The sequence below is a fragment of the Rhyacophila brunnea genome, unplaced genomic scaffold (assembly GCF_057557595.1).
Source record: "Rhyacophila brunnea isolate RB1 unplaced genomic scaffold, BYU_Rbru_1.0 scaffold_10, whole genome shotgun sequence".
In the NCBI taxonomy this organism is placed as follows: domain Eukaryota; kingdom Metazoa; phylum Arthropoda; class Insecta; order Trichoptera; family Rhyacophilidae; genus Rhyacophila; species Rhyacophila brunnea.
Window position 1 is genome coordinate 35,536,634 of NW_028232752.1, and position 13,032 is coordinate 35,549,665.

Here is a 13,032-nt window from a genome sequence, read left to right on the forward strand (position 1 = left end):
CATTCTTAAATCTTGTGAATTATTAGTTGAATAAAAGAAATAGTTAATTATACAATGTAATATATTAAATAATTGTTAGGTTGTGAGTATCTTCGATAAAATTAATACTCTCTAATATCCATAGCATGTATCTAAAAAGATGAATATTGCATAAAACCTATTCGCAAAAAGACTACTTGAGTACGTAACTTATTTAAAATCATGTAATAATATATTTACCAGAATGTCCATTATTATGGAGTTTGATAGGTCCCGGAAGATGGTTGTGATATCCAATCATCTCCAAGGCGGGCATCCGCAGCGGGATGGCCCGGCGCGTCGCCACGCTGATGGGCGACTGCATCTTCCCACCGCATCCTATGTGACGCCGGCTCCAGCGCCGCTGATCTGCACTGTGGTAACCGAAACCTTCCGATAGCTCTGGAAAAGACGAACAAAACCATATTTAATCTGTTATGTGCTAAAAATGGGATGCCTCCACCAAAGGCAGGCACACATATATGTTTTTTTTCAAATATCAAATGGCGAATGAAGATAACCGCTTTGACTCCAGATCATTACACCAGTCAATTCTTGGCTGGACATGGTGGCTTCGCTGGCAGGCTCTTTGAGCTTGGTCTTGTTACCCGTTCAATATGTCCATGTGGCGGAGAAATACAGGATGCAAACCACATCCTCTGGGAATGTCCTAAAATGTGTATGGAAAGGGAAGAGCTGCTCAAGTCGGTTCAACCAGCTGTTGGGTCCATCGGACCGTCCGACTTGGTCGCCATAAAGGCCAATTTTATTGCATTTAGAAAATTTGCGGCATCATACTGCCAACGTGAAGATCTCTTCACTTATAATGTTCGGCAATTTTGTATTAGCTTTAATTTGTTACTTACCACATTTATTAATATTGCCTCTATGTGCTCATCTCTCCCATCGGTACCTTAACTTAAAGTCATGTAAATTCAGTCAAAGCACATTTGAGTGCATGGCGACCTTAGTTTTAGGTAACTGCTCCTGAGACATTCCCAGTCATAAAAATAAAAATGATGCTTCACACCAAAAGTAGGGTTCCATGATACGCCAGATTAAGACCGGGTTTGGTGCGGGGCGGGTGTGGTTTGGATGGGCCATTAACTTCAATGCTAAATATATTTTTTTGTGAAGTAAGTTAACGATGGTATAGCAATTCCAAAACACCTAAGGATCCAAGGAAAGATCGATGGTAACGTAGCAAAGAACGACGCAACAATTAATGGCTTTAATCAGGAACCTTCTGCGAGAATGAAGAACTTTACCAATGATGATTAAACTTCGGCAAATATCGTATGATCATACCATACAAAAATTATTCATAATCTATAATCAGGCATATCTAACGCATCGATCGCACCATATACCCATAGGAATTGTATCTCGGAAATATAAAAAGCATATTATACATTAAGTACCAATAATACTTCTATAAAGAATTCACCATTCTTTTGTTTATATCCTTATACCAGCTAACGTGAAAGTCGTTTTCAAATTAATCATGAGGAAGCCCGAGTGATCTCGTCATAAATTCACAGCCTGCCGCAGAAGTGAAAGAAATATATTATGTGAATCCCCTCGCTTTACACCGAGCCATAGTTCTCCTTGCCGTTGCGCAGTATGCTTATCAGTGCAATGAGTGCCTAAAAGAAAACGAAAACTTATGTTGCTTAAATTGTAATGTCTCAGTGCATTGCCGACGACTGCTCAACGACTGGTCCTACTTTTTCCGCCCCTCCATTGTTGTCTAAGGATGACCAGCTATCATTACTTGTCATTTTTCTACAGAGTGCTCCTACTGACGCGTCTGTCGTGTTCACATATGGAATGGTTTGATTTGAATAGATAAGTACACGATAATATAATAAATAAAACACTAGCATTAACACACCTTCTACAAAATAATGTAATGCTTAGATCAATGCTACATATTTTTTGGAAATCAATATTACCACCGGTTTTTGTGTGAAAGACTAGTCTGACGTTGACAGATGATGAATAACAGGAATGTATATTATTTATAATTTATTAATATATTTGATTTGAGTATTTTTTTTATAATCCAATTTGAAATAAGAAAGGGCGAATCAATACGTCAAGCAATCTGGGATCTGATTTTGACAGCTGAACAGTGGACCACTCGTTGCTTGTGCAAAAAGATATGCTCAGGCTTTATTAATCTAAAGATGGCGCTGCTCAGTGTCAAAATATAATACGTTATTACAAGTCGAAGAAAGACAATGTGGGAGTGTGATAGATCACTGCCAGTTTTCATACTGGATAGTAGATTACAGCGTACTTGAAGTTGGATATACCTGATCTACATAACCATGGCTTCCGTCTAAATTAGTAAAGAATAATATTATACGTTTGTAGGTCCAATGTCAATGTTATTTTGTTGAGATCTGTATTAGCACCGCATAACCAGAAACATTGTCGTTGGAGATCATGTCTTCTCTTATTATGCAACCAATATATTACAATGGTAGATAACAGTCAAAAAAATATATGTGTCTATATCAGGGATGCCCAACAATTGTATTTAAACGATATGAGATTTGCAATTTGGGTCCCAGTGATTTTTTAAATATTCGCCAATTATTGACAAATAATAAAAATCACGTATATGGGTCATTTATGTGTCTTTAGGGCTTTAGAGTGTAATTGTATATAGTACATAATATAATATACTAAATATCGTCGAGATTAGTACCTATTTGAAAGCCCAAGCTTTCCGTGAAGTGATCAAGATTCAGAACTACAGGGCTCGAAATGGACCAGAGCGCACCGGAGCGCTGTTCCGGTTTATAAAATTCCCAAAACTATTGTTATTGTAAAAAAAATATTTGACAATCTGAGCTAGATAGACCATTATAACAAAAAAATTAAATACGCTTATTTATATAAAATACATATAAAATTAAATAGGTAATTATGTTAATATTATCGTAAAATTATCAAGCGCTCCGGTTCGTACAATTTTATATTTCGAGCGCTGGAACAGTATTATCCATTCCCTTCTCGGTATCTCCATCATGACTTTGGATCGTGACCATCATGAAACGCAGTTCTTCTAAGCGACTCATTTTTATTATCCCTTTTATCCTCGGAAAAAGATGACCATTTAATTCACACGGAATGAATGAATTTTGTCGATTTGAGCATTCAGAAATAGAAATTTGAAATCCTTCAATTAGCCTGCATTTATTCATTGAGGAAAGTTTTCCCTTCATTTTTCTCTTTTTAATTCACGGTTGTTATTCATTATATGTTTTGTTAACTATTGTTGTATCATTTTGTTTTCTATTATTGGCTTCACTTTTATAAAAATATGTTATATCAGTAATACATCATTGAGTCGTCCGCAATAATTGTCATTATGTATATAAATTGTATCAAAAAGTAACTATAATATAACGTGTCAACAAAAGGTTTCTTGACATTCCATATCCTAGGTCAGGGATGGCGAAGCTATGGCAGGCGTGCCACTAGTGACACGCGAGATGATTCTGCATGGCACGCGAATGTTTCATTTTGAAGAGAGAAAAAATACCTATAACAATTTAAAAAATATTTTATATAAAACAACGTTTTATACTTAAATAAATATAAGTATACTTACCTAAATATTATATATAATATTTAAAATAATGACGACATAGCCATGCGTATTTTATTAGGCTTTTAATATTATTTTTAATAATCGATGCGCAAACGGAAATTATGAAATTCATGCATAAATGACAGATCGCATTGTATGGAAAATAGCAGGCAAATACTCGTTCAAGAATAATCATTTATAATTATTGCATAGGTCGGTCTTTAGGATTGCGGAATTAAAAATTTAAATATTTAACATTATGAAGTTACTTTTAATTTGTTAACTGTCAATTCATGGTGGAAATGCAGTGTATTGTTGTTTGATTTAATAAAACGCATCTTTTTTTTGTAGTACAAGTTACAAGTGAGTTGAAAATGTCCCTCTGAGGCGGACGAAACCGGTCCAAATTTATTTATTAATGTGGAATAAGTACTACAAAAAATGTGCCTTTTATTAAATCAAACAATAATAAATTATGAAGTTAATTATCGGCAGTCATTCAAATATAATAGCGGCTTGTTATTTTCCCTCAAATATAATCGCTAAAAATGGAAAACCGTTTAGTGATAGAGGTTTAAATGCTTCCAAGATCTCTTTGAACATTTGAAAACAAGGAAAAAAATATTAAAAAAATAAAAGATATGCCTAGGCTAGAAACACGGTGAAAGATAGAATCTCAAGAACTCAATGGTAATTTTTAAACTTTTCTAATAGAATTCTTAAAAACCATTTTGTCATGTTTTTCGCCATGAAAAACTGCTAGGCACGTCAAACAGTTGATAAATATTATTTGGAAAATTTTGGCACCCGTACGTAAAAAGGTTCGCCAACCCTATCCTAGGTGGTGTATTGAGGTCGTAGGCCTTACTGTGTCATACCTCATTTTATAACTTATCTGATGTAGACATTGTGAATAGAATAACATGAAATATTATTATAATATTGTCTACTTCAGTCTACCTACTTAATTATTTCCCCAACTCTAACGAGTCTAGTCTCGCTACTGTATAATCGCTATCTGCAGATCAATGCAAACATTATTCGTGTTTCAAAATTACCATAAATTATTGTCTAACGATATGCATAACAAAAAAACACATAACAACCATTGTAAAAGATTAAAATGGCGCCTGAAAATATGTCTATTGTATAATGCACGTTACAAATCAGTGGGTCTATTCTATACTTATCGAACACTAAATTGATAAATAGTATCAAACTTAGGGTAGGTTTGTATCAAAATATTAGCACTTATTGTAACAATTACACGAAGCCGGTTTTTATTGTTGCAATAAGTGCGATATTTTAACAGCAGCAAGATAGGTGCTGTTAAAATTTAGCACTTATTGCAACAATAAAAACCGGCTACGTGTAATTGTTACAATAAGTGCTAATATTTTGATACAAACCTACCCTAAGTTTGATAATATTTTTCACTTTATCACTTTAGCGGTCGATAAGCATAGAATAGACCCACAGGAATTAAATGTCACATCACTTACATATCACGATTGGGCATAGACAATAATAATTATTTATCTGAAGTTAAAAATGGCGGAAACGCATATTCCTTTTCCCTCGTTTATCTTTTGGAACCTATACGTCGGTTTTAACTCTAGATTTGTCATGAAATCAAATATTATGTTAGTATCACGTACCTTGTAAAATGATGACAAGTAGGTACGTAACGATTAAAATCTAAAAAATAGACTAAACTCGACAACTAATAAAAGCAATTAGGCTGATCAACACATTCCAAAGGTGGATTTTGCTGAAAATATAGACCAGTAAGTAATGGCGAGGTTTGGAAAATTAGCCCCCAAGTGTGGAGTCCGAAACCCTTAATACAACTCGCCAATATGAAGAGAAATGAACGCATCAAAAACTTTAAACCCAAAGCTATGAAATAAGTATTAAAACTAGTATTAAGTACCAAACCTAACTAGTACTTAAATAAGTAAAAATGTAAACTACCAGTTTCGTTCCGAGATTATGGCCAAATATTTCGCTCGAAATTGTGTTTTCTTCTTTTTAACATAACAGGTCAAGTTACCAAATTACAATCACAGAAATACCGATACATGAGACAATCACAAGGATGTTTTGTGCCATCATAGCGAACCCGGAACCATTACGCATTGGACCCAATAATGATGCCGGTATTAGAAAATGTCCATCTCACACATCTCCCGACACTGCTATGGGAAGATCATGCCAGAGAAACGTCTAAAAAGAATTATCCTTGTTGAGAATCCAGGAGGAATAAGGTTAGTCGGTACTCGGTAGGCCTCTAGGTACCTAGCAGTAGCGAAGAGTGGAGGTTGGCCGTTTAGATCCAACATAAATAGTGCTAAGAGAACTAAGACTACAATTTACAGATGTTGTTGGTTAGTTTTTAAAAATCAATTAAATCCTGCCTAAACAAAACCATAATAGTTTTGGTATACTTTGGGCGATACGACAAAATTGTGCACACTTTTTCATTCATACATTCATACATTATCACTTATTCTCTCCATTTCTCTATTAAGAATACATATTACACATATCGTTGGTTTTAAATTCATTAAGCCCTGTCTAAGCCAATCTATAATAGATAAAAATAGTATTATATCTATAAATGATCTAAAGTTCTATTACTAAGATAAACGAGTATTTTTTGATTATTATAGCTTGGTTTTCGCAGGGTTTAATTATTTAATTGATTTTTGAAAACTAACCAACACCAACTATAATTGTAGTCTTATGTCAATGAAAATAAATACGTATGACTGACAAAGTTTAGTGTCCACTATTTATGACGGATCTTAACAGCCTACCTCCACCCTTCGCCACTGGTACCTAGATGTGCTGGGATGACGTTGTGAAAAACGATTCAGGATTCCTGCTTGAGCCATAAGCGGACATGATGAAAAATAATTACAATATAATTGAAACCCGGACTGATTATCTATTAATTGCATAAGATGTGATTATATATACATATGCTATTATTACACATTTACCCATCAGAAAAAAATCAAACAAAAACTACCAACAAACTCGCTAATCCAAATTAACATTATTTTTTAACAATAATAAGAACAAGTTCACATGAAACAAAATAAAAAAAACATCGAAAATAAATACCCAATTTGATATTAAAAGTTTTAAATTAATTTAACGCCTGAGATTAGCAGTGACAGGTAATTTGAATAAAAATTAAAACAGTCTAAAATAAAATGTTTTTTCATGATTTCAAAAAAACAATGACATTATGCTGTTAATATTCTGAAATTTGATATGATATTGATAGGTATAATCAAATTATCAATTCAAAAATGTATAAGTACATTAAAACTATTTACATATTCAATGTTAGTAATTTAAAAATCATAAAATTTAAAATTATGAATAAGCATGGAATTGTATGCATAGTTAAATATTGTTTATTTAATAATAAATACTGCTATACAATATTTTATGACATTATTGAATCACCACTGAGAAAACGTTCAAAATTTTCGTATGCATTACCTACCAATAAAGACGTCTTTTCTAATCCAATTAATACAATAATTAATACTTTGGAGGCACTTTTCAACTTGTTTCAACTAGCGTTTGTGATTTATTGACTTTTTTTTCTCTAGATTCAAGAATTCTCGAAGTCAAGAATATTTATTTTCTTGAGAATTGGAAATTGGTTTTTATGATTTCTCGAGAATTCTCGTCGAGAAGAACGTCCTAGTATCGTAGCACCAGCTGGTAAATGTGGCAATTTTGACGAAAACTATTTTGCCTAATAACTTAAGATTAACAATAAGCATATTATATTTGATCAACTATTTTTTTTTTAGTCAATACAAAAATATGATAAAATAAAAAAAATAATTATCAAATAGTATCTACAGAAAAGAAGTGGTTGTCGCCTGGGGATTCGTACAACCACATACACCGCTGTCTACACTCTGAATCGAAGCAACATGTAAATGTGAACCAGTATTGCTGAAGCGGGCCCCCAGGCTAGGATCTTTGGCGGGGCCCCCTACCTATCGCTAAGGATAAAGGCAGTGTGACGCTCTACACTAGCATTTTAAAAATGGTGTACGCAGTAAAATTAATGTGTATATTTTAATAAATCCATTTGAATTATGGAGTTGTCGAGTATCGATTCACAATTAAAATTTTTATCGTATAACCACATAATTTTAAATAATAACATTATCGAAGGAAAATAGCGCCGCATTCAAGCAAATTTGTGATGTGTGTTTATCTCACTTACCTGGTCGACTCGCCTTGCCGGGCCCCTCCCGAGCTATGTCTACTGAAGAAGAAAAGTTTATGTTTTCTATCATTCGTAAATATAACCTTCCTATCCAATTTTCACCAATGAAAAATATTTGGTATTTATACTTTTTTCAATCCACTATTTTTTTTTAAATATCTATGAATTCTACGAAATTTTAAAAGCTCATCACAATCCTTAGATTTAGAAATGGCTGTTCTGCCACTACTCAATCTATTTATTTTATACTGCATGTTATGATATTATATTCGACTATTTCTGCTATTTTTAGCTACAGACTATACACAGGAAAATTCCATAACATTTTACGATTTTAACATAATGTCTTCTTTTCTGTCAATCGTTAATCATGTACCTCCTGCAGAATGCAGACATTGATTGAGTAACAGTAAAAGCTATGCGCATTTCACTCCTTTCACTTTACATAACAAAATTGCAAATATAAAACATTTTGTTTTAGTTGGCGGGAAAAGCATTTTTTTTCAGATGGCTGAAAATTTAAAATAATAATCTTTCCGTGTGATTGGCGGTGTTTAGTGTCAACGGGAGACATCATGGTCGTTACCGCGTAATTGTATTTATTTTGAAAGTCAAAATGACGTCAGAGTCATAAAAAAATTAAAATAAACCGCACCATCATACTGAAAAATATGTCAGTCCCCAGCGCAGTGGCGTATCTGAAATGTTTCGTATACGGGGTGAAAGTAAACACGTCAACATGTCTGCCAACGCAAATAAACCACCTGCCATCAAAAGTTTTTACATTATACGCATTAACAAAATAAATATAGACTATTTTACGGTACTGGGGCATCTTTTACATGCCACAATTATTCCAGTCTTCAAAGAATGTAATAATATAAAAAAAAATAATTTTAATTTAATTGTTAGTGAAAAAGTATTGTTGGACGAATAATTCAATGTATTGGTAGATTATTTGTGTTGCCTTTTGAATTTGGTGTGGTAAATACCTGTTTTAAATATTATTCAGTTGAAAATGTCGCTCTGAGGAGGACGAAACTGGTCCAGATTTATTAAGTAGTTAAAGTGGAATAAGTACTAAAATTTTTTGCGTTTTATTAAATTAATCAGTAATAAGTGGAATATATCAATATCCGAAGCGATTTGATCAAACATGGTTATTACCCTCCCAATTGGCATTACAATGGCAGGTTAATTCTGCACCTTGGGAGAACAAACAATGGATGCCCCCGATTCCTAAGATAATCCGAACAATTACGTACATTTTCGAACATTTAATATGTTCTGATATCGTATTTTTGTTTTTCGACGCGGATGGAAAACATTGTTAATATACAGATTTCCATGATCAGAACTACTTCACCATGTTCGATCCTCAGGCTTAGAGGAACATATGGGCCTCCACGGGGTGGAGGTTGTATTAACAGTTTTTTTTACGAGAAATTGATGTTAGCCACTTGTTTGTAACACAAATTGAAAAATAATGTTTATTTGCCAGACCCAGGATTTGAACCTGGGACCCACGATAGTATAAGGCTACAATTAAGCCGAATTAGGCGTAAGTCATTTTATATACTATTTCTTTGATTCAACGAATAATTCACTAGATTTGAGAATGTAATATTTTATATATTGAATATACATCATTTGGAAACACCACAGATATATATTTACATACTATAAAAAATCTTTTTGAAAAAAATATGACGCCCGACGGGATTTAAACATGTAACCACTAGATTCGCGCCAATGTGCTTTAGCAATTAACACAATTTGATAAGTAGGTATTTCATATAAGAACTAATATTTAAATTCCTCGTAATTAGCTGAAGTTAAGTTAATTTAAGTACTTAACTGAATTGGTTAAAGCACATTAGCGCAAACCCAGTGATTAAAGGTTCAAGTCCACTCGGGAGTAGTATTTTTTTGCAGAAACTGTTTTTTCTTTTAAGGGGGGACATGCTCGTCGAAGGTCAAAATTGAGTTTTTATTGTATTTTCAAACCATAATCCTGGACACTCCTTAAACGTTGTAGATGATCTATTTATATAATTTTGAAGCCTTATTATCCTTTATAGTTATTTTAAACATTTGATGACTGCATGAAGTCTTTTTGTTACATAAAATAGTATTCTTTTAAACCTCTCGCTCTAATGTTTTAGAATATAGTCATATTTCGGTACAGAACTGTGCAGTGGTGTTAAGATTTTTTACATTTATTAATTTTTAAACGCATTTATAAAACCATTAGTATAATTTATTACGAGATAATTTTTGTAAATTATTCACGATAAAAAATTATTTTGATAATCTCTGTGATCCCAAATTTGACAAGAATTAGGCATTTTATTATTCAAAAATCAAATCAGTCATCAAATGTTTAAAATAACTATAAAGGATAATAAGGCTTCAAAATTATATAAATAGATCATCTACAACGTTTAAGGAGTGTCCAGGATCATGGTTTGAATATACAATAAAAACTCAATTTTGACCTTCGACGAGCATGTCCCCCCTTAAGTTATTTAATTAACTTAGTGAACATAATATACCTATAGGTATATTATATCTATATGTATTTTTTTATAAATCAGTTATACATTATGAGATTACTTATTCATAAGTAGTAAATACTTAATATTATAGTTATCGCTTTTTTCCATAACAAAAATTAACTATTTAATAGTTTTTGAAACTTTCCCAATTATTAGATCCACCCACGCCACTGTGCATCCAGATGCTTAGATATCACGATATCAGGTAAGTACGTGTCATTATTCTGCCACTTAGTGAAAGCTATTTGGATCTGTACCAACTGTCAAAATTCACTAATTGCACGAATCTTTAACATGTTTATTACTCATATAGAGTTACAATGTCTCCTTCCATTTCAAAATATTTACTTTCGATGACACTGGGGTGGTCCACTTAATGGGGCACCATCCACGATGAACATTTTCATAACATGAGACAATAAATTTATCTATTGTCTTATGTTATGGCCTCCACAAGGTGGAGCGGACAGGGCTCTAGCCTGCGGGCCCGGGCTCAGGAGAGGCCCGACGTTGTGGGTCAACTAGATAAGTGAGATAAACACACATCACAAATTGACCCTACTGGTAAAAAAAGTAGACCGCTGCGCTAATTATATTATATACTTCTTTTCTCGACCATGTCCGATCCCAATAAGATCATATGGGCCTCCACAGAGTAGAGGTTTGTATTAACAGATTTTGTTTTTACGAGAAACTGATGTCAGCCACTTTCTCAACCTATTAGGTCCATACTCTGACTCATACACAAATTGAAAAACAATATGCGTACTTGTCAGACCCAGGATTCGAACCTGGGACCCTCGACGCTATAGTACGACGCTTAAATCGCGCGGCCATCGTGGGTTGTAAATATATTAAAAATACTCTTAATTTTACGTCGAACACCACTTGAAAAACGTTACCGTAGAGCGCCATACTGCCTTCAATCTGAGTGATGGGTAGGGAAGCCTACCAAAGATCTTGGCCTGAGGGCCTGCTTCAGGGTGTGGGGCCCATGCTCCTAGTCGTATATTTCCGATATGAGTAATTATAATAGAATACTAATTAGATAGTACCACATAAATTACATATTAATATATACTACAAGATATTGCGTTATGTCCTTTGTTATTCAATAACGTGATGATGTTATTATTTATCTTTAATATTATGCGTTAATCAATTAAGATATTTTAATCTTTCATGTTTCTTTTTTGCATAAGATATTAGTTGCATGGCCAAAAAATATCATTGATATTGTTACATAAATCTGTCGCCGTCTAATTCAATCTGCAAAGCTTATTATCTGATGGACCAGTCTTTTTTGTTGTGCCGTTTTGAAAAATGATTTCGTTTCAGAATAAACTTAATGCGACTTAACTTGCACGTTATGAGTGATCGGCTTTAAGTTGAGCTAAAATGTCACAGGAACCTGAATTAGCATAAATAATGGCAAACGAAAAACAAAAATACGGTTCGTTTTTTTCTATAATTACCATTTTAAATCATATTATAAATACCATTTTATTTCTTATATACAACGATACCTACGTCATGTGAGACATTAATCACTTTATTGTTAAAATTTTGGTGGAGGTATATAAAATATTAATTTAATATAATAACGGTCAGGACCTATTTTAGTTGCGTAAGGAGGCATTATCAGTATATACAAAACATAACTAGCGACCGAGAAGAACAGATGGAGCACAAAGAGGCCTTTATCATAGCGGTGAATCGACCACATCTTATGATTATACCAAAAATATATTACATATTTTTTTATATCAATAGCTGGCGTTATTACCTGACAAAACCAGTAACGATCGTAAAATTATGTGTATAATTATATATGTTTTTAATATTATTATAAATATCCGGTATAACAAAATCGTATAGGTATCTAGTTTGTTTCTTTAGATGTAAAGAATATCTCTCGGCCAACTGCAAGATCCGAGCAGCCTGGAGAGACAGTGACGTATCGTGGCGAGACAGGTCGTGCGTTGCTTATCGGTGACACATTATAAAAATCGGCGAATAAACGAATACAAATATTACAACTGTTGAGTATTAGTGGTCGTTTTCCATAAATCAGACGAAGAAAGTATCGACATATTAGTTTAAAAAATAATCGAAGCGTAACAAAATTGACATCATAGTTGTTATATTGTATAGTGTAATACATTTTGTAATGGCAATTTATCGAACAGGAAAAAAATTTACAGGGGTGCCTCCACACCTAACAGTGCCACATAGATACCTAAAAACAGCGCTTTTTGATAGTAGGTTCGTGGAAATGCTGTAATACTACTTAGTAGATGGTGTGTTTGTCAATTTGAAGATTTTTTGTGTAGTTATCTGTTTAAGATAGCCGAAAATAAATAATAAGATAGGCAAATCGGTATCTAATATGAATTTGAGACAATTTTAAATTAAAAATGAAAGGGGAAGGCTTTGTAATTCTGCCTAAGGGCAGCACTTTGCCTAGGGACGTCACTGTGGACAGAAGAGTAATCTTTAGTGGCGTCGAAGGAAAGAGATAAGCCTTCCGAATGGAGCGACATCATCAAGAAAGCGACTGAATTAACAATGACTGAAGCTACAAGATC

At 33.3% G+C, this 13,032-nt stretch overlaps 1 protein-coding gene across 1 annotated transcript in view; it reads right to left on the minus strand.

Annotated features, from left to right (window-relative positions):
• The window catches only part of CAH9 (Carbonic anhydrase 9), a 63,279-nt gene that overhangs the window by 28,732 nt on the left and 21,515 nt on the right, over positions 1-13,032 (minus strand). Inside the window, exon 2 of the mRNA XM_085953789.1 lies at positions 220-420. Coding sequence (XP_085809915.1) covers positions 220-420 — 201 coding nt within the window. The remainder of the gene's footprint in view (positions 1-219; positions 421-13,032) is intronic.